Below are 26,347 nucleotides of genomic sequence, written 5' to 3'. Positions count from 1 at the left end.
AGATTTCTATTTATTTTATTTTATATCTATAAAATATCTATAGATATTCTATCAAGATTATGCTGAACTAAACCTTTTTTACTTTCTTTTATGGAATTCGAATATGCAATCTTAATGAATTCTGTGTCGCATATTTGTAATCTTTTTGCAATTTTATTTATATATTTTTATAAGATGAATTAGGTATGCTTTTTTTAAGTTTAGGTAAATGTGGAATATTAGTTTGTATATCAATTTAAAAATCACACTTTTTGAAACGTACGTATAAATAAAAATTAAAGGGGAGAGGTCATATTTAAGATGTAATTCAAGTGAATTACAAAAATTCAAAAATTAAATGACTTTATCATTAATTTTATAGTTGGAAACAAAGCCAGCTCAGTGAGAACTGGTTGAAAATGCCTATCGGACTATCGATGAGTATTCATCGCTAGTGGTAACTTGCGACCAACCCGAGGCTGGTCACACTGCTCTGGTCGCGTCCAAAAAGTGTACAATTTTTCACCACCTCGGTTTGTTTTTTCGGACCAGGCGAGGCACCTTCGATTCGCTGCGACTTCCGTTTCCGATCCGTTTCGGATGATAGCTCTGAGTGCGCTGCTAACCAAATATACGATCGGTATTATGAGCAACCTAAGCAATGGCAACAGCAACAACAACAACCAGCAGCAGCAGCAACAACAACAGGGTCAGAACCCACAACAACCAGCACAGAATGAAGGCGGAGCGGGAGCGGAGTTCGTGGCGCCACCGCCCGGACTAGGTGCCGCAGTGGGCGTGGCAGCCATGCAGCAGCGCAACCGCCTGCTGCAGCAGCAACAGCAGCAGCACCACCACCATCAGAATCCCGCCGCCGAGGGAAGTGGCCTGGAGCGGGGCAGCTGCCTTCTGCGCTACGCCAGCCAGAACTCCCTGGACGAGAGCTCCCAGAAGCACGTCCAGCGGCCAAATGGCAAGGAGCGCGGCACTGTGGGGCAGTACAGCAATGAACAGCATACGGCGCGCTCCTTCGACGCCATGAACGAGATGAGAAAGTAAGGATGGCACGAGATCCTGTCGAAGGATCAGTTCGTACGACTATAAAATTTGGTTAAGTCCTTAAGCATCATAAAGAAGTAGCCAGGGTTTCTAAAGACCTTAAGGCAGTATATTTAGATCCACAAATAGTATTATATCCTAATTCCTACCTGTGAGAGGTTTTAAAAACCTTAGGTAGAACATTGGTTATTTTGTACCTGCCCTGGAGAATAGAACACACAGCACCCACATAGGACTTTTAATGATATGCAGAATTAGATCTATGTGATTTTATAGCCTGATTATGTAAATAAGCACACCTACAACGGTTCGAAAAATGTTTCAAATGTCATTTGTTTGCTCAACAGCAAACCAGCTGAACGTTCGTTCAGGTTCTAAAAAGGTGTCAGCTATTTCCCAGTTACTATTTCCTTGACAAAACAAGCTGATCTGAGTTTCTACCACTAAAACTTTCAGTTGTTAAATATGACGACCTACCTCAACTTAATATAAATAGAACTGTGCTAACTACACTCTATTATAAACTCATCTCCTCTGTTCCCGGACAAAGGCGCATGATTCAATCCCTGCGTGTTCGACGGGAACAGGTGGACCGACTGGCTCTCGAGCTTTGAGATTTGGGCCAAGATGCGAAAATAAAATCTCTGAAAATGTCAGATGATCGTCTCTCGCATATTTGCGCAGTTCGCTTTGTTTATCTGGCCGTTGCTAATATTTGTGTTTGCACACTACATATGTATAAACGAATATTTGCCGCCGCTTTTGTCGTGGGGCCATTCGCATTAATTATTGTCTAGTTTTTATTATGATGAGTTGCTTACGCCTTCGGGTTTCGCATTGGGCCACGACCTTGAACTTGGTTGCGGCCAAAAATGATATTCGTTTTCGAATCGCATTTCGATTCCGCTTCCGCGTCTCCGCCTTTGCTTACTTTTTGGAAAACTACTGGGCGTATGGAAAATTTATTGGTAGCTTACATAAAACGAGTTTTTTTTTTCGGACCAATCATATCGTATTCGGCGCGAAAGTGAATGTGGTATAACCCAAAAAGTAAGCCGAGCGTTGTAATGTGGATTGCTTTTTGATTGGGAATTGAATCACACAAATATTTCGTGAGGTGTATATTCTATGAGATTTTTTTTATTGGGTTATAATTATAACACCTTACGATTTTGAAGACAAAAGATCTTAGTCTTTTCGAGTAGTCATCATCATTTAATGGCGCCATAATTTGCACAGTTAATAGCATCCCCGTCTCTTTTTACAAAACAAAATATTTTCCTCTTGAAAAAATTCAAGCACTTTTGTTTACAAACATACATACCAGCCTTGAAGATATTTAGCACGCTTTTAAACTGTTTATTTGGCAATCAAAACGATCTATTGCTAGTGGATTTCAAAGTCTCAATATTGTCGATACATGACGGTTACTAACCAATTTACTGCGTACAAAAAAATGTATCAAATCTGATATATATATATTTTTACCTATAACAGACAAAAACAGCTCTGTGATGTGATATTGGTGGCCGACGATGTGGAGATCCACGCTCACCGCATGGTGCTGGCCTCCTGCAGTCCGTACTTCTATGCGATGTTCACCAGTTTCGAGGAGTCGCGGCAGGCGAGGATCACCCTCCAGAGTGTCGATGCTCGGGCCTTGGAGCTGCTCATCGACTACGTATACACTGCCACGGTGGAGGTAAACGAGGATAACGTGCAAGTCCTCTTGACCGCCGCCAACCTGCTCCAGCTCACGGATGTGCGAGATGCCTGCTGCGACTTCCTGCAAACTCAGTTGGATGCCAGTAATTGCCTCGGCATCCGGGAGTTTGCCGATATTCATGCCTGCGTGGAACTTCTCAATTACGCAGAGACCTACATCGAGCAGCATTTCAAGTAAGTGGCTAGATTGTGATGACGCAGTATGGGCAGACAAATATAAAATTGTTTTGATTTGCCTGTTTACAGATAGGAATCCATTACTGTATCTGTTCAGTGTTCACTTTTAGAGCATGTATATTGGGAAGACTCACTTTAGTTTGTTCTATATCTACGGATAGTAATTCGTATTTAAATTCCAGTGAAGTGACTATTTATTTATTATTTATTGAGGATAGAAAGCTGCCGTACAACAATATCAATTGAATCGATTAATGGGATCAGATATTTTAATAATTATAGTAACATTTAATAACATGTGTCAAGTTAAAGTTCCTTAGACTCAACAAAAAGGATTTTTAATTATATTATAAAAACGATTAAATTCCTAGGTGTGTTTGGAATGTATCAAAATTTAAATAGTTTAACAGTCACGCATTGGTGTCTTCCAGCATCTGTTTGAAGTCGCTAATTTTGGGTTTCCATAAGATCACGAATTTAATCTTATATTAATTATATTTTCGAATTCAACTACTGAATTAGTAATAACCAAAGTATCAGAATTATATAAGTTCTCATTGATTTCATCAGGCAGAAACAAAATTAGTTAATTATTAAGTTTATATAACAGTAAACAGACGCAAAACCGAAAGCAAATGTGCAATATAAACCATTGAACCGGTTGCGATTAATTAAATTTACTTAGCCCACTCCTCTCATTCCTTGCGCCCCATTACTAACTGCTTGTGTTTGGTTTATTTGCAGCGAGGTGATCCAGTTCGATGAGTTTCTGAACCTCTCGCACGAGCAGGTCATCAGCCTGATTGGCAACGACCGGATTTCGGTTCCAAATGAGGAGCGCGTATACGAGTGCGTCATCGCCTGGCTGCGCTACGATGTTCCTATGCGGGAACAGTTCACCTCGTTGCTCATGGAGCATGTGCGTCTGCCGTTCCTGTCCAAGGAGTACATCACACAACGTGTGGACAAGGAGATCCTCCTCGAGGGCAATATCGTGTGCAAGAATCTCATCATTGAGGCATTGACCTATCATCTACTGCCCACTGAGACAAAGTCCGCTAGAACGGTGCCCAGGAAGCCGGTGGGCATGCCCAAGATACTGCTCGTTATTGGAGGACAAGCACCCAAGGCTATACGATCGGTGGAGTGGTATGATCTGCGAGAGGAAAAGTGGTACCAGGCCGCCGAAATGCCCAACCGCAGATGCCGCTCCGGCTTAAGTGTCCTGGGTGACAAAGTCTATGCTGTCGGAGGTTTCAATGGATCACTGCGTGTGCGCACCGTAGATGTCTACGATCCTGCCACGGATCAGTGGGCAAACTGCAGCAACATGGAGGCCAGACGATCTACCCTGGGAGTAGCTGTCCTCAATGGTTGCATATACGCCGTGGGTGGATTCGATGGCACTACGGGTCTGTCGAGTGCCGAGATGTATGATCCCAAGACTGACATCTGGCGGTTTATCGCCTCCATGTCCACGCGTCGCAGTTCTGTGGGCGTAGGCGTCGTCCACGGACTTCTTTATGCCGTGGGCGGTTACGATGGCTTCACTCGTCAGTGCTTATCTTCAGTGGAGCGCTATAATCCGGACACGGACACATGGGTTAATGTGGCGGAAATGAGTTCGCGGAGGAGTGGCGCCGGAGTGGGAGTGCTGAACAATATCCTTTATGCCGTTGGCGGTCACGATGGTCCCATGGTCAGAAGATCTGTTGAAGCCTACGATTGTGAAACGAACTCCTGGCGTTCAGTGGCAGACATGTCATATTGCCGGCGAAATGCGGGAGTGGTGGCTCATGATGGCCTGCTGTATGTGGTCGGTGGCGATGATGGCACCTCAAATCTAGCTTCTGTGGAGGTCTACTGCCCGGACTCGGACAGTTGGAGAATACTGCCTGCTTTGATGACCATCGGACGCAGCTATGCGGGCGTGTGTATGATCGACAAGCCCATGTGAATGGAAGAGCAGGGTGCATTGGCCCGGTAAGTCAATGGAAGCATTGTTACCAAAACAAATTATAATAATCTCTCTTGTTTCTTTTCAGCCAAGCTGCTTCGTTGGCCATCGCACTGCTGGATGATGAGAATAGCCAGGCGGAGGGCACGATGGAGGGCGCCATTGGTGGTGCCATCTACGGTAATCTGGCGCCGGCTGGTGGGGCTGCAGCGGCTGCAGCTCCAGCTGCGCCGGCTCAAGCTCCCCAGCCAAATCATCCGCACTACGAGAACATCTACGCGCCAATTGGACAGCCCAGCAACAACAACAATAACAGCGGCAGCAACAGCAACCAAGCTGCAGCCATCGCCAATGCCAATGCCCCTGCAAATGCCGAGGAAATTCAGCAACAACAACAACCAGCTCCCACTGAACCTAATGCCAACAATAATCCGCAACCGCCAACAGCAGCAGCTCCAGCACCATCACAACAACAACAACAACAGCAAGCACAGCCACAACAACCTCAACGCATACTGCCCATGAATAACTATAGGAATGATTTGTATGATCGATCTGCCGCCGGCGGAGTCTGCTCCGCCTATGATGTTCCGAGAGCCGTGAGATCTGGCCTTGGTTACAGACGCAACTTTAGGATTGATATGCAGAATGGTGAGATTAAGAATAATATTAAGCAGAAGACAGTTACACTAGCTTGATTCGTACTTTTAAGTATGAAGTGCTCAAAAGTTGTCTTTCAATTAACCTCTTTTTGAACGGTTGCTTGTGCTATATAACTTTGTACGTATCGGTTTGCCTTCATTTTCGTGAATATTTTAAGCAAACAGCCTTTTTAAATGTTGTGAGGTAGGAAGCAAAAACCATTTAAACTTCAAAACAAACACGAAGTTCAAATCAATTATTAGTTCTTAACGGCCCACATTTAAATCAGCATTTAAACGCATAGTTTCTAACTTTTCGTATAACAAATGAATTTTCATTAATCGCTATATTTTCCACTCTAGGAAATCGATGTGGAAGCGGTCTTCGTTGTACTCCACTTTATACGAACAGTCGATCCAATTGTCAACGCCAGCGCAGTTTTGACGACACTGAGTCCACGGACGGCTACAATTTGCCTTACGCCGGAGCGGGAACAATGCGATACGAGAACATCTATGAGCAGATTCGAGATGAGCCACTTTACCGCACATCCGCTGCGAATCGAGTTCCGCTCTATACACGTCTCGATGTTTTGGGTCATGGAATCGGAAGAATTGAAAGGCACCTTAGCTCGTCATGCGGCAACATCGATCACTATAACTTGGGCGGACATTACGCGGTATTGGGACACTCGCACTTCGGAACCGTGGGACACATTCGATTGAACGCCAATGGATCGGGAGTAGCAGCTCCTGGCGTAGCTGGGACCGGCACTTGCAATGTTCCAAATTGTCAAGGTTATATGACAGCAGCTGGATCCACAGTTCCGGTGGAGTATGCAAATGTTAAGGTTCCTGTGAAAAACAGTGCCTCCAGTTTCTTCAGCTGCCTGCACGGTGAGAACTCGCAGAGTATGACCAATATTTACAAAACGTCTGGAACGGCAGCTGCCATGGCTGCCCATAATTCCCCATTGACGCCAAATGTGTCCATGGAGCGAGCATCCCGATCGGCGTCCGCGGGGGCAGCTGGATCAGCAGCAGCAGCTGTTGAAGAGCATTCTGCGGCAGATAGTATTCCAAGCTCATCCAACATTAATGCCAATCGGACAACAGGAGCCATTCCGAAAGTGAAAACAGCTAACAAACCCGCTAAGGAGTCGGGAGGATCCTCCACGGCCGCATCGCCAATTTTGGATAAAACTACATCCACTGGATCGGGAAAGAGCGTAACCTTGGCGAAGAAAACTTCTACAGCAGCAGCACGCTCGAGCTCATCTGGAGATACCAATGGCAATGGGACTTTGAATCGTATCTCCAAGTCCAGTTTGCAATGGCTACTAGTAAACAAATGGCTGCCGCTGTGGATTGGCCAGGGACCCGATTGCAAGGTAAAAAACATTTTCTCTTCTTTTTACCTCGAACGAATCTGACTATGTACGTCCATATTAGGTAATTGACTTCAACTTCATGTTTTCCCGTGACTGCGTGAGTTGCGATACAGCTTCAGTGGCATCTCAGATGTCAAATCCGTATGGCACACCCCGTTTGAGTGGTCTTCCCCAGGATATGGTACGCTTCCAGAGTTCCTGCGCTGGAGCTTGTGCGGCAGCCGGAGCAGCTTCTACAATACGAAGAGACGCAAATGCATCAGCTCGCCCACTGCACAGCACTTTGAGTCGCCTGAGGAACGGTGAAAAGAGAAACCCCAATAGGGTGGCTGGTAACTATCAGTACGAGGATCCTTCCTACGAAAATGTGCACGTTCAGTGGCAGAATGGTTTTGAATTCGGAAGATCCCGCGACTACGATCCCAATTCCACCTATCATCAGCAGCGCCCTCTGCTGCAACGGGCTAGATCGGAGAGTCCCACCTTCAGCAATCAGCAGAGGCGACTTCAGCGGCAAGGAGCTCAAGCTCAACAGCAATCGCAGCAGCCTAAGCCTCCTGGGTCGCCAGATCCCTACAAGAACTACAAACTTAATGCTGATAACAACACCTTCAAGCCTAAGCCTATCGCTGCCGATGAACTCGAGGGAGCTGTTGGTGGAGCTGTAGCTGAAATAGCGCTTCCTGAAGTGGATATCGAAGTTGTAGATCCTGTCAGCTTAAGTGATAACGAGACTGAGACAACCAGCAGTCAAAACAACCTTCCAAGCACTACCAACAGCAATAATCTGAACGAGCACAATGATTAAATGTGGATAAAATAAGTTGCTTCTGGTAGATCAGCGTTGTAGTTAAAATATTTAAGTATGGAGTTAAACTTCTCTCAAACTCATAAATTTTGTACGGCTTTTACGATTTTATATTAAAAGTAAGCTGGGTTTTATATTTATATTCAAAAGTGATACCAGTTTATAGTAGAAAGACCAGTTTTTACTTCAGTTTTCAATTCGCTATGTGCAAGGAATTTTTGTAAGATTTTATGTCTCCAGGGACAGAGAACTTTTACTGTGCGGAATTTCTAATTACAACGCTGCTCTACAAAATTGGATCTCAAAACAATACAAGCATAACGAATCGACCAAATGAACTTCGAGCAAAATTATAAATTCATTTTAAAAATCAAAAAGATATACACTTAAACATTGTAGAATTTGATATTACTCTAGAATCGGGCGACTTTGTGTGACCAGCCAACGCTCAAGATCGTATATTATTATGTTGCATACTGTAGTTGTAGTTGAAACAAGAATTTTTGTGTGTCATGTCGAGTTATAGGTAACCTAAGAGCCACATCATATCACTCTCCGTAACCACTTTAAGCAATATGCATTTGATATGATAGTTCCATTATTTTTCCACTGCCTACTCAAATTTCCATTACCCCATGGCATTTGGCACATGGACCGCTTCGTTTCAGTATGTTAAGTTATGGCTTTAAACCGGAACAATAATATTTAGCCAACTATTGTACAAGCTCTCCACTAGAATCCTATTGTTTAAGTCAATTAGAGTTACAGGTATTATTTACATGCATATACATATATACAAGCGCATATACAATACTCCAGATCGGTACATAAATATAATCATACTTACAAATGTATTGAGTTTAACTAATTCATAATAAAATAGTTCAACGAAATGCTATGCGACTGGAATTATTTTTCTGGAAGATTTTTGTTTTTATTTTAACAAACTATTATAAAATTGGATGCTCCGTTCTCATTGCTTTGTTGTTCATATACACAGATACATTAAATATCAATACCGTAAATTAAAAAATACAATATCTGTTCGTAATATACTCGTTCTATAGATATATCATGCCAGGGATTTTTGCGTTTGAATTTTGGTCGCTCTAGGCTCGATTCGCCGATTTAGCCGATATGTTTTCCTATGCTCCCTCATATGGATAGACTCAAAAAAGCATAAACACTGATGAGCGCTAATGTGCATAGTATACGTATATTTTTATATTTTTTGAAATTTTGCTTCTAAATCCAATATTACGGGAATGCTTTATTCTTACTCGTTTACTCTTTAAATATTTGTAGTAATTTGTTGGCTGCAATTTCTCGCTATGTCTACAAGCTTTGTCTAAATCGCTGATAAGTTCTTTAGGATTAGATTTTATATATTTGCTGTTGTCGCTGCTGCTGCTGCTCTTGATGTTGACTTTGTAGTATACTTCGTTTCACCGCCTCGTTCAATGCTAAACTTAAAACATACATGAAAAACTAAGAACTAAACTAGAAAAATTCGTTACAAAATTAGCCCAGAACTATACAAAAACGCTTTTAGCGCTCGCCTCCCTCTCACATTCGTTCCTCTAACGCAGATCAATTGCAAAAAAATATTGTACATACTGCTAATTAATTGCCAAAATAATATAAAGCGACAATAGACTAATTGTCGAAGGGCCTGGAATGTCTCCTACTTCGGAAATAGACTGATACAAGACTCGAAGGCCGATTGAGGGATCCCAAAAACAATCTCAAAGTGCCGCCTGTGTTATTTTCGCATTTACCATCGCGATATATATACTCTGACACTAACCCAGCTGTCATGATCCCGCCCTTTACTTGGGCAACTCATAGATCTGGACGGGCAGCGCCTTGGGCGTGATAATCTCATCCTCGAAGTCCTCGTCATCACCGTGGATGGCATAGTCGCCGCCATTGTGCTCCCCCTCGAACTCGTTGGGCACGATTTCCACGTCGCTGGGCCGCGAGGTGCTCCGTGATCCTCCGCCGGAATCGCTGCCGTGCCGATTGGATCTCGTCTTGGTGGACTTGCTTACGAAGTCGCGCAGCATGTGCGAGTACAGGATGTCGTCCAGGTAGTACATGGTGCCCAAGTTGTATACGAACACCTCGCTCTCCGTAATCTGGGCATTATTGACGCTGGTATAGTTGCTACCCGGGTTACGGGTGATCTTAATGTGGCCTCCGCCGATCGTCTCAAAGACTTCATTGTCGCGCAGATCACGGTTATACAGTCGTCCCTTAACGAAGTGGTTCAGCAGCATTTTTACGCCGCGTTGTGAGGCCTAGAAGTATCTTGTTATTCCTACTCAACTGTTGACAATGTATTCCGCACTCACCATGACCTCATCTGATAGCTTGTCGAATCCTTGCTTCTCGAAGGCCCGATCCTCTGGCACAAAGAACGTGTAATTGGCGCCGGAAATGTGGGGGGCGATCTCGGCACTGTTCAAATATCTTTTTGGAAAGTTTTTTTTTATTAATTTTATTTATTTAGAAATCGAATTTTTACCTGGTAATCTGGGTAAATCGTGGATCTCTCTCCAAGGCCAAAAATGAATGGGAAAGGAACTGTGCTCCAAACCAGGGGAATGCCAGCAACGGAGGTGTCTCCTTATCCTTGTGCATCTAAAAGAATCGGAATAATTGAAATTGAAATTTAGCCAGTGCGGATTATGCATAATCAGCTTACCTGGTGCAATTTGGAGACGACAGCTTCCGTGACGAAGAGCACCTCGGAGATAATGAACACCTGATTGCCATTGGAGAGGTTGTAGTCGGACATAATGCTCACATTATTCACCGTGGGGGTGGCTATCGAACGATGCAAGGGCCACATGCCGTTGTCATAAATTGAATTTGGGAATATTATTTATGGGAGCCACTTACGTTGGCCGTGGAAGACGACATCCTCGCCACCCATGGTGGTCACGACGACCTCGTCCATGTTCCGAACATCGGCCAGCCGCAGGGGTCGCTGCATGGGCAGGAAATGGTTTCTAAGCACCGACTCAGTGAATTCCGGCACGGAAAACGGATAGAATCCCCAGTCGATGGGATGCCAGCGCTGGAAGGCGTTGTCCGACGGAATCAGCACCGTATACGCGTTGTCGTCCATGATGCGGGTCAGATTGCTCTTGGAGAGGAAGTGCTGGAAGACCTTGGTGCCGGTCTTCATGTTTGCCAAAAAGGACATCAGCGGACTGGCCTTCGACTCCTTGATAACGGGCTCCACCTTTGCATGTGCATTCGTAATGTTCGGCTGCTCCAGCGGCTGAGGGTCGTTGTAGCGGCTGCAGGATGCACAGGGAAAAAATGGGCATCACAAATCATCAAATTATGTTACTAAATTTATAGTATTTTTTACTCCCGGAAAATCTGAATTTTTTAGGCTACCAAAAGAAATATTTGTAATTTTCTTAAATGGAAAATCATGGACCGAATCGTTTTTATGTGCGACGAATATTCAGTGGATGATTATGGGAATGTGGTGGAACTAGGTCCACAGATTGAGATTGAGATGGCCTCGGTTAGCATTGCGGAAGAGGAAACCCTCAAAAGTTGGAGTGTGTGTGTGTGTGTGCGGAAAGTTGGACCAGCGAAAACTTTGTTTGCCGCCTGATAAATTTCGCATGAGTGCACTTTTGACCGCAAACAAACTAGGACTAGGAATTCAGCAGAAGTGCTCTACAGTGGTTTCAGCATAGGCCCTAAAAAGGATAGGTTTAAAAAATGTCTATGAAATCCCTTGGTTTATTTAATAATATCTAATACATTTTCTCAAATGTTGCCAATCTGTATCTATTTAAAACATTTTTTATACGTGTACTTTAAATAAATGAACCTATTATGAAATGGACACGTTTATGGCATAGTTTCAGCCCACTGTACTGGAAAGGGTGGCGGTGGCCTTACTCACTTGTTCGTTTCCTGGATATTGCGCTTGGAGTAGGGCGACTTCCTATCGCCCAAATAACCATCAATTGCAATGGCCATCAGGTTCTCATTGATACGCAGCTTGTGGAGTATTTGCTGGCCATTGAGTAGCCAAACATTGTTGTGGGATTTTTCCAATTTACGGAAAACGATTTTGTGTCCGTTCCCATTGCCGAAGGACTCCTCCTCCTCCTTGCTGTTCCCATTACCATTGTAGCTGTCGAAGATTTTCCCAGGCACCACATGTTCCAACATGAACTCCTTCAGTCGCGGCTTCTCAATGCTCCGCACATCGATTTTGGGCACAATCAACGTGTACGGCAGGTCTGTCCGGATCATGTCCACCGGAATCGCACATGCAAAGGAGACGGAGGTTTAGTTACCCAGTTACCCAGGGAATTGCTCGCTTAAAAATGTAAACTGTTTTCGTTTCATTTACGGCTAAGTGCTGCGCTCACCACACCTGAATCCCTCACCTGTCTGCATGCTAATCATGTAATTAACTTTGGGCCCTGTCGCGGGTACATAACTTTTTATATTTTTTTTTTTTTGGTGGGTGTGTAGTCGGCGGAAATTCGTGGCTTTAATTAACCGGTATTAGTATGGCATAGGCGTTGTGAACTGTTATGTTGGCAGTTAACTAACATAACATATTTCAATGATTCTTAATTACTATACCTGGTATTCACTTGAATGGCATTACAAGTATAAAAACCATACACAAATTTTACTATACGGCATTTTAAGCAGTCAGCAGCTTTTTATTAGTCAATTTTACTTTATAGTTAATTTTTTTATTTTGACAGTGCGTATGATATATAAGTTCTTTAATATTTCTTGCCGTATTAAAAAAATGCCTTTCGGCAATAAAAATATAAGTCGCACCTGATTTTTCATATTTTTTTGTGAAATGAAACAATAAATGTTGAACAAATCTATGTTAATAAACATTCTCTAACTCGATGATTTTTGATTTTTTCCATGCCTCAACTTAAATGGAAATGGTGAAAATTGGGTATATTGGATTTGGTAAAAAGTTAATCATGTAGAACAAAGTATGTATTCTTATTCAGAAATACTACAATAAACTGACACTCCAAGCTATCTACAAATTGAGGAATATATCTGGCTATGCTTTGTCCAAGATTTTGTATAAATGTAAATGAAATTATCTTTTGCCTAAATGTCAAATTTTTATTTGATCATTCTGTCGCCCTAAGTTTGACTGAGTACTGGGTATCTGATAGTCGACGATACTATCGCGGTGTCTCTTGTTTTTGTTTATGATCAACATTTGGACAGTTGAACGAAGTAATTTGTCAATGTCACGCATTTCCATTTTGCTGCTATTGGGAGTTTTCCAGACTGTCTGGAAGTCAGTAGCGCCATGTCCTGCCTCAAGAGCGTTCTGCAGCTGCTGCAAGTGCTGACAACGCTTTCGGGTTGCAACATTTACAAATACATCGAAGGCAGGCGGGTATTCAAAGTGAACCCGAAGATTAATTTGCTTGTGGGGGCGGTGCACAGATTCTGGCTAAGGCCATATCTGCTGACGACCTTCCTGATGCACCTCATATTCTGGCTGGCGGAGTTTCGCAAGGGACTGACGGATCTAACGCCTGGGAGTGAGAGGTCACTTCAGCTCACTTACGAAATAGGACTGACAGTCGCCAAATATCGAAATGTTTTCATCAGCACAGGAATTGCCTATCACTACAGGTAGAATTTGATGTTGAAATGTCTAATTATAATTCTATAATTGTGATGGATTCACTTTGAAAAACATTAATGTATTGTTAATTATCTCCCAATTACAGGCATCATCAAAAGCTAATGCGACGGGTTCTGAACGAATTCATAAGGATCTATTATAGCTACGAGAGAATTTGCGGTAAAGTGCCGAAAATTAACTGGCTTCTATTTGGCATCCAAGCCTATAGGGCATTTGTCGCTTCGATGGCGCCGATTGTTGGAAACCAAAAAATGGGTTTGGGCATCAGCCCAAATGTTGACATATTACTGGGACTGTCTGCAGTAATCTTTGTGTGCATTCAGCCCCTGCTATTGTCACTGGTGGCCTACTTGGGCATCATGCTACTCTATGCCTGCTACGACATCCAAGTGCCTCACAATCGAAGGAAATCATTCCAGCTCTTCGTCTTCTACAGACAGCTCATCAGACTTCGCCACGCATTCGACTGCTTGGTCAGGTCCTTTGTGTGGACGGCTTTAGCGCACAGCTTTTTCATCTTCATAGCCAACTTCCACTTGATCCTGTACGATCAGCAATCAGCCATAGATTTTGGCGAGAGTCTGCTCAGCTCGTTCATATGTCCGGTAGCCCTGCTCCACATAAATGTGACCATTAGCTCCATCGAGAAAACATTCGGTCAATTTAGAGCGAGCTTTAAACCGCAGCGACAGGTGAGCAAGAACTTTTCCAATCTTTTCAACAACAAAATAAAATAGGTATTGACATTTTATTTTGCAGACACAAATGATGTGGCTCTACATGCACGTGATGAGAGCGACTGTGGATAAAAGTGGCTTTAATGCCTTTCGCCTGGATAGGGGACACATTTTAGAAATGCTAAGATTGGGATGGTCCTTCGCCATGTTCACAAACGCCATGTTGCTCAACAGCACCGCTAGGCTTAAGCATTTCAAGACTGTGAACTATAAAAAATTGTTGTAATCTACTAAGTTAATTCTTAGCAAGCTAAATAATCTAAGGATTTTAATATTCAAAAATTATTTGATAATATTTAATGAATGATATTTGTTCTGTACCTTGTATACATTTGAAACCAATTAATGAACGATACTTGTTCTGTACCGCAATCAATAATATTGTATAATAATATCCACTGTTTAGGATTGTATGCCTCTTAAGTTTCCCATGATGGAAACTCACCTGGTAGCGGCTTGTAGCCGTACAACTCGAGGACGGGAAAGCCATCGTCGATGAACCGGTAGACCTGCTGCCACTTTTCGTCTTCCTGGTTAACGCGTTGCAGGATGGCCAAGTCGGGCAGCACTTTGGCCTCAATCAGCTTGGCATTCTTCAGGCTGGCATCGATTCCGGTTGACGTTGTGGATGCTGCAGTTGCTGCTGTTGCATCTGCGGCAGTGGCTGAGGCAGCAGCAACATGGGCAATCGGCAGCAGCGACAGCAACACAAGTGTTGCTACCGGCACTTGCAACATTTTGCGCGACATTCGAGAGATTCGGTTGCTGTTTTATTAAATTTCGTGTTCCTCTATTCTTGCTCGTTAGGGAACTGAGAAATTATTTTTAATTGCTAGCACTTTTGTTTGGAGAGTTTTCGTTAGTTGTTTTCTTTGAGTTGGTTGGGTTGTTGCCACTTGTTCTTTAGTTTCAGTTTTGATAGTTTTACGGTACCACGAGTTTATTCATTTTTTGTTGTTTGCAAACTTGTTTTCGGCGAGAGAAGCTTTACATAATTGTCAAGTGCTGGAAGAAGAGGCGGTGATTTTGATTAGTTTGCAAACTTTTAACTTATTGAAATTCCAGGCGTCGTCTGTGCGACTAAATGCGGGTATTCAAGTGATTTGTATGCAAATCGCATCGCGTTTTTCGCCATTCTATAAATACGAATATCTATATCTATGCGGCTATACATATATATATAAAAAAAAGAATACTTTGACTGAGTTCATCACGCTGCGATTTGCATTCGCTGATTGAGATTGCAGTCTGGGGAAAACCCGTAAAGGGCGGCACTTTTGCGACGAGATCCCAGCCAGAAGATGGGTATCAGGAATTGTTGAATTTGCACACTTCTAGTCATGATGGGCCCTCTCCCATTCTATTCTTATTTTGCATACGAATCGTGGCTGTCTAACAAACCATAATGTGCGACAATTTGTTTATTTGCTGACCTCTGCGCTCAAATCTGATCGCATACAAGGCTGTTCACTTAGCGGCATGTGCACACAGATACGGATACGTGTATCTGTATCTGGCAGATAGAATGTGAAGAAAGTAAATTAATTTCAATTAAAGTTGACAAAACTAGACGGCAAACTACGACGTAAATAAGTCCACAGATAAGAACTGCGACAAACACCAATCATATTGAGTCAAAGAAAAACTCCCAATCTAATTTAATTTTTTCCGCCGAATCTTGAACATTTCCCTAAGCTCAAACACGTTTAAATATGCGTTGCCTTTAAGTGATTTGTTATTTCTTTATTTTTATCGAGCTTAGCACCTTTGGCGCGCATTTCCAAGCCGAACTGAACCGCACCGATTCCCGATCCGAACCATACTGTGAGTCCAAGGGGTGGTCAAGTCGCCCGACTGGAAGACCGGAGCAAAAGCCTGAGACAACAGAAAAGTCGGGCGGGTAGCAGAGAAAAACGGGCTCAGAGCTGCCCGGTGGGAAATCGGATGGGAACCTGTTTCTGCGATGCCAAGTACATATATCCATAAAGGACTTGGTAAAGTTCTGAAAAGGGTGTATCGAAATGTGGTACAAAGTATGTCAAATACAGAAGATATTTAAATTTGGTCCGAATACATAAAAAACCATTGAATATTATTAAAAATATACAATTTTAAAATCTCACTTTGAACGAGCCTCAAAAATCGTATTATGCAAATTTTGTAATATCGATCCATTTTAAAAGTTTTCCCAGGCCAAGCCGATGAATACAATTTCCATTATATTTGAATTCCCTGTGCATTTGCCACCGGGCATTTATCACTTATCACAAACGCTCATTATTCATGATTATGCTTTGGCTTTTGTGCAAAATTGTGCAACTACCGCCGCAGTCCCGGCTCACATGGACTACTGGCTGTCTGGTCTGTCAGTGGTTCCCCATTATTGCTGAACTCCCCACCATCGCTCCCAGTACCATTCTCCAACCCAATCCCAGTCCCAGTCCCAGTCCCGTTCCCATTTCATTTCCACAGAGAGCGAAAATACTGTATCTAAGAATAATCTTGTGTATTTCAGGAAATTTATGAATTCCCTAAGTCATTAAAAAAGCCTAATAACTTAGGGTTAGCATTTGAGATTTATTGCTTTTTCTTTCTATAAGCTTTACTTTCTAGCATAACTTGCTCATTCAGTTAGATGGCCTACATTGTTCCACCCGTTTCTCTCAGTGCATTCCCCGTCTGGGCACCGCCAGCAATTGCTGTGATTGTGCTGACGAGGTTTTGTGGCCGAGCTGTAGATGTAGCATCAACCGACTGACTGCTGCTGCACTATATAAATGTTGTCTTGCCCTGTTACAACTTTGTATTTTTGGCTTCTTTTCGAATTGCCTTTGTGTGTGTGTGTGCGAGTGCCTGTGTGGATTTTAATGAGAGTCTCGTGCAGGTCTTTCCATTGTTGGAAGCTGACTCTGCCGGCCGACTGTATTGTAATTGATATTATTGTCAACCGGAGGGTTTATTTATACTTTAAGTCGGCTTTTAATAAGCAGCACTATAGCTGCTCTACTGCATTTCGTATGCGAAGGGAGCGCTTCGACTTTGTCTTGATTGAAAGTCTGCCTTTATTGGACGATTTTTGGACTGTTTTCGTAAATATGTGGAAATTGCGTTTCCTTTAAGGAGAAGTAAAAGTAAGTTCATACAAAATGAAAGAATTTCAAGAAGTTTACTACATAAAAGTATACCTATTTGTGAAAGTTGTCAAAATGATAAACAATTGGAATCCCTTTTTAAGCAAACAATAGACTTTTAAATGTCGATGACTACTGAAAAGTGGGTGATGATACATCATTAGGTTTTAAACTAACTGCATCAATCACAATCTGTTTGAGGAACTGCATCGACAATTAAATTAAATGTCGAACATTTCCCAGTGCTCAAGTGCCAGACTGAACTTTCAATCAAGTGGGATGAACTATTTAAAAAATTACTCCTGAAAGGTGAACTTAAGCGACTTGTAATTGGCATCTTTGGGATAGTTTCCGGATAACTTCTCTGCCATAAACACAAGCTTACCCCGACTTGCTTTTTAATTACTTTTCCACGTAAAGCTTGCTCGAACCAACTGAGCTCGTCCTTTTTGTATGCTACGTTCTTGTATGATTAAAAAATTCTTGGAAAACAATTTTCATAGTTTTTAGCCGGGGAAAAGCCGGTAAATCAAGCCAAGCACGCACACACTTGTTATTAGGGGAAACGGAAATGAAAATGGAAGGGCACAGGGGACTGGGAATGGTGCTGGGAAAACTCTGTTGCCGAATTTGTGTATACGAAAACCGGAAGGACGTGGATTGTAGTTTGTTGTAGTGATAGTGGCAGTGATAGTAGTAGTAGTAGTAGTAGTAGTAGTACTACGACGCATACTACACAATACTACCGTGACCAAGAGCAACAAAACAGCAGCAGCAGCAGCAACTGCCGCAACAGCAGGAACAGCAGCAGAGTCCAGAGTGCAAACTAATTGAAATTAATTTGCATAATATAAGTGTGGACATTCAGCAATAGAATGGAACCGAATCCACTTTCCACCCACCCACTTTCGCCCCGATGCACAGGCCGCTAATTCTGGGATTATTCACAGTTTATTGCACTTAGTTTTCTTGCACAAATGTTCTTGCTCCCCAAACAGTTTTCCTCGTTCGGCCTCACATTTTCTGCGCCTTTCTTTTCACATTTTCATTGAGCATTTGGCGTTAATTGGATTGCTTTCGGTTTTATTAGTGGCTTCTTTAAATTTTTATTGCAATTTTTAGCACTAGTGGTAGTTTCACTAAACTTTACTTTTCCGCTCTACGCAGCTCGCGCGTTGCTCTTTTGGCAAATGTTGCGTCTGTTGTGCCGGAAAATTGACTACGGATTGAGAGCTTTCGTCTTGGTTGCGTCGCTTCTCGGTGCTTTTTGGTCTCCTTGGTAATGGTCCAGGGTTGTCAGGTTTCCTATACAAATGTCTAATATATTTTTAACTTTAGTTTTAAGGAAATGGTAATATTAAAAACCTTAGGAGCAGTTAAATTTATTCAACTTCTTCAGAACCTGTACTTGCGTATTTTATATAGGTTAGCAAATTTAAATTGTTATGACTTGGATAAACGTTCGTAAGCTCAAAAGTTAAAGTTTAGGCTTAAAGCTTATACTTGAAGCTGAGAAACGAACCAAGTACGAGTTTTTACATAATACGTATACGATCTGTAACCTATTTTCTTTACTGTAAAGGTTAATGCAAGGTGTAACCGTATATAACTTACAATAACTGGAAAAACTTGACGAAATGTTGCGGCTTAATAAAATAATTTCTATTGCTGAATTTACAAGAGATAATTTTTATTGAAAAATTGTAAGCAATTTAATTTGAATTAATACGTTTTAATTTTTTGAATAGGTTTAAACCTTGAACGCGAGTTACAAATTCAAAAAATAAAATATATATTTGTTACTTATGTTAAAACCCAATTAAAAAAATATATATCAAGTACTTTTTGTTTATGCTTGACCGCACTTTGTTCGTCTTCCTTTCCGACATAACTATATTATTGAATTAATCAAGCATACGCCTTGCGGTCTACACACGCACACAGTTGGGATAACAAGACATTAACACATTGAACAACACTTGGGCTGGCAATTATTAACACATTAACAGGTCGCTATTTGGCTGATTTATTTGCACAATTCATAATTATAATATGCAGGCTTTACTGGTAGGCGACACGTGACAATATAAAAACAATACATAAAATATGTGCCTGCAATTTGTTTGTGTAGTGAAAGCAAAAAACAATGAATACGTTATAAGAAAAAAGTACGAATGGCGCCCATACAACAACAGTATTAAATGTCAAATTAATTTTCATACCATTAAATGCAGCAAGTGCCACCGAAAGCAAATATAAACAAACCAAATATAGAACAATCAACAGCAAGGACGTCCAATCAAAGCGATCGATTCAAGGCTTTTCCAAACAACAAAAAAGCGGACAAAAAGCGGAGAAAAACACAGTGCACAAATGAAAGCAAAATACGAACCCAAAAAATGTGCATAAATATGCCGCAGAGCTTAGGAAGCCACTGGCTTAAAGTCTTAGGATTCGTCTGAAGAGTGCACACATGGGCAACGAATAAATATGGCTGTACCATTTATCCTTACGAGAGTTTCCACTTCGGAGCGAGAGTCGTTCTTTTATTTGGCAACATGTATTTACATAGATTTACATTGAAAACACTTTAAATGCCAGGCAATCAACACTGGCCTGCGTTGAGGTCCTGGGCCCAGGATCACAGCTCGATTGTCCTGGCCGAAACATGGTTAAATGACATGAAAGACCGATGCCCCTTGGCCAAAAACAGAAGTGCAACGAGGTCGACCGAGCACATACATATACACGTATAGTAAAGCAAACTTTGTGGTTAAAACTAAAGTGGCCTTTTTAGCATTCAACAAATACAAAAAAGCACAGAGAATACAAAAACAAAAGTGCCAAAGAAGGGGGCTTCGAAAAATGTCCGAAAAGTTGAATGGAGAAAGAATTTTATTGCCGCTCATCTGCATTTGGCCACAGTTCTCACAGTTTTGGCCTCTTTTTTAATATTTCAACACAATTTCTGCATTGCATGGCAATGGCAATGGCTTTGGCCACCAAGAGCAGAATCCAGAGGACTTTGGTCTTCGGTCCGCTTTGCGGTAATTTATGCATGCTGTTTGCCTCTCCTTTCGACTGTTGACTTTTGTTGGTTATAAAATAAATAAAAGATGTCACAAAAATGCTTTGACATACCTGTGCCCCAGCACAATAAATACAAATTTACTTGACTTCAAAGACGCTGCAGCTAAGCCTAAATGCGACACACTAACTACGAACCAACTTAAATACGAAATAATAATAATAATGCATAGATCAATTATTATTAGTTTTTAGGTGTATTTAAGTTTAATAAGAACTTACCATAATTGTTTATTTTGGAAAAAAAAACACTAACTACTTAACGCTTTGGTGCCATCCTTTTCCGTATTAACTGACATTATCACCAGTAGGCCATGTTCCAAGGCCATTTTAGATGGCCTTCAGTTGGCTTTATTTTGGGGTGGCGACTAACTCAGCGTGGGTCTTATCACTGAATTGCCAGTTAGACTTAATTGAATATTCAAATGGGTGCTGGCTAGCACATGAAAGAGCTCATTGGAACAGATGAAACGCTTCTCCCGTTTGGTTTCATTTAAAACGAAGAACTTTTTGCTTGGACTTAAATAAAGAAATATAGCGCTTTAAAATGTACAAGCAAAAAAGATGTTTTTTATTCAATTCATATTGGTGAAATTTTAAGTAAGGCGGCCATACAAAGTATGACTGTCGGTTTTAAATAATGTATGGCGAAAAAACAGGTCGCTTAAGTATGGAAAATTTACACAAATAATTAACATAATATGGTCATGTATTGTGGCCTTTGAGAGTGTCCGAGTGAAAAGTGCATTTTAATTGCGAAATGTACGATTAATTTTTAGCGCACATTGCACATTAGTTGTTGACTTATGCAATACTTTGGCAAGTGATGTTTATATCGGGTACTCGTCAAATAAATGAACTAAATTCAAAAAAGGAGTATGTATCAGGTTGTCGGATTGTTTTTATTATTCTAGATCAGAATCTATTCAAATTACGTTTGGGTTTAAAATAGCAATCTGCTATCCTGGCCAATTTTTAAAGCACATGAATACGCCGCTAGGTGGAGCTATGCTTTCAATTCTTGTTTTATATTTTCTGGTGGAATGACTAGTTCGTCCTTGCTGAGTGGGCTAATGAAAAGCGTTCAAGTGAGATTTACTTAAACAAATTCTAAGACACATTCCCCTGGCAGTGACCAACATGGCTGTGGAGTCAGATGTCTTGGCTCCCGAGGGCAGCTTAGGATTCTGCTTCTGTTGCAGCCAAACATTTTATTTGCATTTCCACAGTTGTCCTTCACTCGCTTTGCAATTGAGTTTCTCATTTGTGTCCTTTTTACCCGGCTTGTACGAGCTCTGAATAATGGAGGTGCTGCCCGCTTGTGGAAAATGCTGTGATTTAAATATTTAAAAAGTGGCAGAAATAAAATGGAAGACAGCTTTTGTTTAAATGCCTTTTATGTACAATATTGAGCCAGCAGGCAATCGAGCAATAAATCAATGCAAAATAATGCATGTGCATATCGAACGTTTTTCTTGTTTTGGCTCAAGGTTGTATTGTTGTTTATCACAAAACGGTTTAAGCACCGCTTTGCGGCACCTTTAGTTAAAACGTTTTTCCTTATTCTACTGCATACTTAGTCGCTACATTCAAAAATGTATTGAAGGCAGTTTCGAATTAAGATTTAAGATATGGCGGGCTTAATTACAAATATAGCCACATTTGTTTGATTCTTTTGCTCAATGCTAGAAATTACTTTATTTGTATGCATGTAGTGCCATAAATCCGATAAATATTCAGTTGTATGTATTTAAACGACATTTCCTTGATATTAAAATGTTATATCTGCTACTGCTTTTTATTTGTGAAATCATTTCCAACCCGGTTTTTTGCTCCATGGCATTACAAAGTGTCCGCGGGGCGGTTTCGGCGCCGTGGCATCCGGTGGTCGGCGACCGGAAATGGCATTAATGCCTAAGCTCGACGCCCTTTGCGCCATTATAATTAAATGCGCTGGCGACTTCTGCACTCCGTCTGAAAAGTGCACCCTGCAAATAATTAGCACGGCTCGGAATCCTGTGAGTAATTAAGGTAAGTCAGCTGTTGCCTCCGTCTCGAGTGGGGCCAAAAAACGGAAAGAGCAAAAAGTGTCGTCCATTGTCAACGGAAATTAAAGTTTAATGGGACAACGTTTTTTTTTTTTAGAATTTCCAAGTGAGAAATAAGCTTGTCCGGCTGTTTTTACGCTGACCAAATGTTCGTAACATTTCAAGCTATTAAACTAGAATTTTACCAACTTGATGGCACACACAAGTGAGAAAACTGTTGTAAAAACATGGAAAATTCTGAGGGAGTCGGAGTTTTTCCAGCAGTGGCATGTGAAAAGCAATTACAGAAGTGATTTAGAAAAATGCAAATGTGAAAATATTTAGAGAACTATTTCCATTGGGAACTGGCATAGTTGAAAATTCGTTGTATTTTTTCTTTTTCAAGTGAGAGTGGAAATAATTTTAATAATTTTGTGTGCCAAACACCGGCGCAGATGCGGTTTGTGACACTTCCTTTAATAAACAACAGCGTTAAATAATTGAATTTCCACTCTCCATCGCTAAGCCGCTATTAATGAATTTTTAATTAGCGTGCTTAATTTAATTAGTTAATTGATAAGGGAATCTTTTTTATGTACTTTGCTTTGTTAATCTCTGTGATGTATGGAGCTTTAATGTGTCACTACAACATTTGTCCTTTATACATCGACAAACAAAATGCGTATTTATTTTGCAGTTAAATGGCTTGAATTCGTGATTCTTTCGTTCACTTTTGTTTGCTTATCTCACACAAAGCCCTTTATCTGGCCACCTTGTTTCGCTCTCTAGATTACGTTCATTTATGGGCCGTAAATAATTAGTTAATTGAACCGGAATTATCGGAAAACGTTAAAAGCACTGTCTAGTCAAAAATAAAACACATGGATTATGGGATTTCTTTCTTTACTTTGAACTTATATTAAATCATGATTTTTTGTTCTTAGCGCCTAATCAGTAAAGCCGCTTCCTTTTTAGTTAAGCTTTGCATTTGCTAGCAGAACACAGTTCGATTGCCACTGTTTGAAAACAGAACGTAGCTCGTAAGTGCGATAACGCTCTAAATTAGTCACGACACGTACATATTATTTCACCGCACTTTTATAGACTGCACCTCCAGCCAAATCATCACAGCGGCTATAGCCACATATATAGCCACGATCATGAAGATCTGCAGGGGACTGGCGGTGAAAACTTGGACCACCAGCATCACGGTTCCCAGAATAAACACCCCGGACAGGAAGCTGACCATCAGTATGGTGGACCAGTTGCGAAACCAGGCGTGCTTTTTATCCGGCGGCGGTACAAAAATCGGTTTCAGCGGGCTGTACTCCTTCTTATACTGAGTCTCGTATCCGCTGGTAAAGTCAACCTCATCGTGGTACGTCCCCGGACCCGAGGTTCCAGCCTTAGTCTCATCCGTGTCCATTTCAAAACGCGTTCTGCTCTCGACTAAAGAGCGATTCGCTGGTCTCCGGGCATTTTCAGCGGTTTTTTCCTTCCCTCTTTTTCATGATTACCAATCAGTTTGGGGTCTGGGTTATTATCGCCACGGCAGAAGGTGGTAATTGAGGCAACAACAAGGCAAACAGTGAACCGTCAAGAGCTGACAATCTTCTTTTTGTTGCTTGTGACTCAGATAAGATAACTATATAAGTCTGAGAAAACCCGTCAAACGAGAGCGGAGAAGAGTCTCAAAATGACAAGAAAATCACATTGAAGTAAGAGATTGCGAAGAGAGATCAATTTGTTCTACGTTATCAATTTATGCTTACTTACGAATCATCAAACCCTATCAACTTTGATAACAATCTATTAAAAGCGATAAATGTTTTACATTCATATATTAGGCATTTCAGTACTTATATACTTCTGGCACTCTGTTTCCGTCTTGAGAGATTCTCTTTTTTGTCAGTTTCCCCGCTTTCAGCTATCTGAAGCTCCTTCTTCAGTTCCGTCGCCGGCTTTAAAGGCTCCTTCTTGCCTTGCCTAACCAAGCGACATTGAGGGCTTTCTTCGCCGTGTTTCGTTCTTTTCGACAAACAGCAGTGCTTTGCGGATCATTTAGCTTGAACAACCCACAATGCCACCAATTTCAGCGTATTTTTTACCTTTAGAGATCATGTTTTTAATCAAATTTCTTTTTTCGACGGTAAAATGCTTGCCGCGACCCATGACTAGAGAACTTTTGGTCTTCGTTTGGAAAAAATTCAATTAAAACCTTTAATACAACTCCTTTTTCAAAATTTGTCGAAAAAAACCCAAAGCAATCACTCTATTATTCAGCAAATACGTGGTCAGTGCTATTTTTGTTACCGCCTCATTTCGCGCACTTTTGCAGCAAGTGCCCAAAAACAAAAAGAACCTTTACATTGAGAGACCATAAATTTCTTGCTCAGAGAGCCAACATATGGTACTTATTATTCATGCAATCTGACTTTAAAAAATATAAACATTTAATAATTATTTTTAGGAAATGAACTTTCCACCTCCAGTAGTGCTATTATTTTAACCGCAGCTGTATATATTTCCGTCTTGAGAGGTTCTCTTTAATGTTGTCTCTTAGTTTCAGTCAAATTCTCTGAAAGCTTTGGTTTTTACTTACAAATACCCTTTCTAGGGTTCTTATGGTGAGTTTACTCCTCTCAGAAATTTTCTTAAATAATTATTTTATTAGTTCATATTTTTTCTTACACTAATTTTAGTTATTTATCTAATGAATGTACTTGTGATCTCAGACTTACTTTACAGATACCTCTTATATAGTTTTACTTAGGACGGTAGTCCCTTAAAAATTTGTCAATATATTATCATTTTTAATGGTGCAAGCTGCATACGATCCGAAAGATTTTAGTACAGTGTGCCTCCGTTCTTGAATTCGATTCCCTTGAATATTTTTTCATGTTTGCAGATGAGTGCCTTCATCCAGTTTATACAGAGCCTTCAAGCTGAAAAGATCAGAGTGCCTCCAAAAAAATGGGGTATAATACTTATTTGAAAGTATTTCAAAAGCATTAAAGTGATAATTTGTTTATTTAAAGTGAAGAAAAAGATGTCTTATTGGATAGAGATAGTTGCACCCTCAACGGAGTGGACCAAGAACAAACCGATGCGATTCATAACGACTCTAATATGGAAATATTAACTGAGGAAGACTCAAGGCCATATACTTTTTTGCAAAACTTTAATTTCGTTGGCTTATGTGTTCTTTATAATTTTTGCATGCTTTTAATTGTTCTGTCCATATACATCTACAAACGATGGAATTAAAAAAGGGATTTTAAAATGATTTTGAGTACGTATCAAGCGCTAGTTAATTTGATTGCATTATGTATCCTGCTTAGCTGGGCTAACTTGTTTGCATTAGAAGAAAATGAAAGCTGCCTTCTGTCCTAAATGTACTTAAACTTCAGTCCACTTTATTGCCACCAAACAATTTAAGTTGTTGACAAAGTCATCAGCATGCATCAGTCAGCGGTTTTTAAAGAAAGTGCAGAGTCGGCGGAAAAAAATATGAGAAAACTCGCAGTTGCCTCTGTGGCATTTTTAGTTCCTTCAGCGCATCAACAAAACTTGTACATCTTGCTCGATGATCTACTCCGGATCTTGTTTACCGATTGTGCAACAATGTGTTCACTTTTAAATAATATCGAAAATCAGACTGTCTACTGTTTGTGTTTTTTTAATGGGAGATTGTTACTTTTATTTTTCGAAAGGTACACTAAATTCACTTTATCATTTCGATGCATTCGAATTAGGCAATTACTTACCCAGTGTGAACTTTTCATATCAACCCGGCTTATAGATAACCCCCTCGAGTTTGGCCCAGTTCTTCGCACCTTGGCCAGGGCTCATTATTCAAAGCTAAGACTCAGATTAAATGGAAAGCGATAGAATGACTGGCGGAGTGAAAAATGCTAAGAAAGAATCAAAAATTCATGAGGCGGT

At 41.0% G+C, this 26,347-nt stretch overlaps 5 protein-coding genes across 12 annotated transcripts, besides 1 other annotated feature; 3 read left to right on the top strand and 2 right to left on the bottom strand.

Moving 5' to 3' along the window:
- Positions 1–427: 427 nt before the first annotated feature.
- Positions 428–8,627, top strand: kel (kelch). Of its 2 annotated transcripts, none has more exons than NM_165242.2 (6): positions 428–1,034; positions 2,536–2,937; positions 3,685–4,923; positions 4,986–5,548; positions 5,902–6,929; positions 6,991–8,627. In NM_165242.2, exons 1-3 carry the CDS (start codon positions 580–582, stop codon positions 4,895–4,897), a joined length of 2,070 nt encoding a protein of 689 aa, NP_724095.1. In that variant the 5' UTR covers positions 428–579; the 3' UTR covers positions 4,898–4,923; positions 4,986–5,548; positions 5,902–6,929; positions 6,991–8,627. Both variants share the same exon structure in this region, with proteins under 2 accessions (NP_724095.1, NP_476589.4).
- Positions 8,628–8,648: 21 nt separating this feature from the next.
- On the bottom strand, positions 8,649–18,516 carry CG5758 (uncharacterized protein). 6 transcript variants are annotated; one of them, NM_001299099.1, is made up of 9 exons: positions 15,923–15,983; positions 15,591–15,670; positions 14,603–15,162; positions 11,672–12,014; positions 10,642–11,045; positions 10,445–10,566; positions 10,265–10,380; positions 10,092–10,209; positions 8,649–10,037 (listed from the first exon to the last, which is right to left on the bottom strand). In NM_001299099.1, exons 3-9 carry the CDS (start codon positions 14,904–14,906, stop codon positions 9,567–9,569), a joined length of 1,878 nt encoding a protein of 625 aa, NP_001286028.1. In that variant the 5' UTR covers positions 14,907–15,162; positions 15,591–15,670; positions 15,923–15,983; the 3' UTR covers positions 8,649–9,566. The 6 variants fall into 6 exon arrangements, with proteins under 6 accessions (NP_001286028.1, NP_001286029.1, NP_724092.1 ...); NM_001299100.1 differs by lacking the exons at positions 15,591–15,670; positions 15,923–15,983 and adding an exon at positions 18,307–18,516; NM_165240.3 differs by lacking the exons at positions 15,591–15,670; positions 15,923–15,983 and adding an exon at positions 18,439–18,516.
- Grl36b (Gustatory receptor-like 36b) lies at positions 12,762–14,413 on the top strand. The gene is made up of 3 exons (NM_165241.3): positions 12,762–13,407; positions 13,506–14,112; positions 14,180–14,413. Exons 1-3 carry the CDS (start codon positions 13,076–13,078, stop codon positions 14,381–14,383), a joined length of 1,143 nt encoding a protein of 380 aa, NP_724093.2. The 5' UTR covers positions 12,762–13,075; the 3' UTR covers positions 14,384–14,413.
- A 4,774-nt stretch (positions 18,517–23,290) lies between the features above and the next one.
- On the bottom strand, positions 23,291–23,964 carry CG15152 (uncharacterized protein). 2 transcript variants are annotated; one of them, NM_136021.2, is made up of 1 exon: positions 23,291–23,964. In NM_136021.2, the coding sequence occupies exon 1, from the start codon at positions 23,826–23,828 to the stop codon at positions 23,490–23,492; it is 339 nt and encodes a 112-aa protein (NP_609865.1). In that variant the 5' UTR covers positions 23,829–23,964; the 3' UTR covers positions 23,291–23,489. The 2 variants fall into 2 exon arrangements, with proteins under 2 accessions (NP_609865.1, NP_001286027.1); NM_001299098.1 differs by having other exon boundaries at positions 23,291–23,853.
- A 347-nt stretch (positions 23,965–24,311) lies between these two features.
- Positions 24,312–24,922: a mobile genetic element.
- Positions 24,923–25,331: 409 nt separating this feature from the next.
- CG44476 (uncharacterized protein) lies at positions 25,332–25,681 on the top strand. Its single transcript, NM_001299097.1, has 2 exons — positions 25,332–25,380; positions 25,441–25,681. Exons 1-2 carry the CDS (start codon positions 25,376–25,378, stop codon positions 25,667–25,669), a joined length of 234 nt encoding a protein of 77 aa, NP_001286026.1. The 5' UTR covers positions 25,332–25,375; the 3' UTR covers positions 25,670–25,681.
- Positions 25,682–26,347: the final 666 nt, after the last annotated feature.

The sequence above is a fragment of the Drosophila melanogaster genome, chromosome 2L, assembly GCF_000001215.4.
Source record: "Drosophila melanogaster chromosome 2L".
In the NCBI taxonomy this organism is placed as follows: domain Eukaryota; kingdom Metazoa; phylum Arthropoda; class Insecta; order Diptera; family Drosophilidae; genus Drosophila; species Drosophila melanogaster.
The sequence above is the reverse complement of the archived record's forward strand: the minus strand, read 5'-3'. Positions and strand labels throughout refer to the sequence as shown.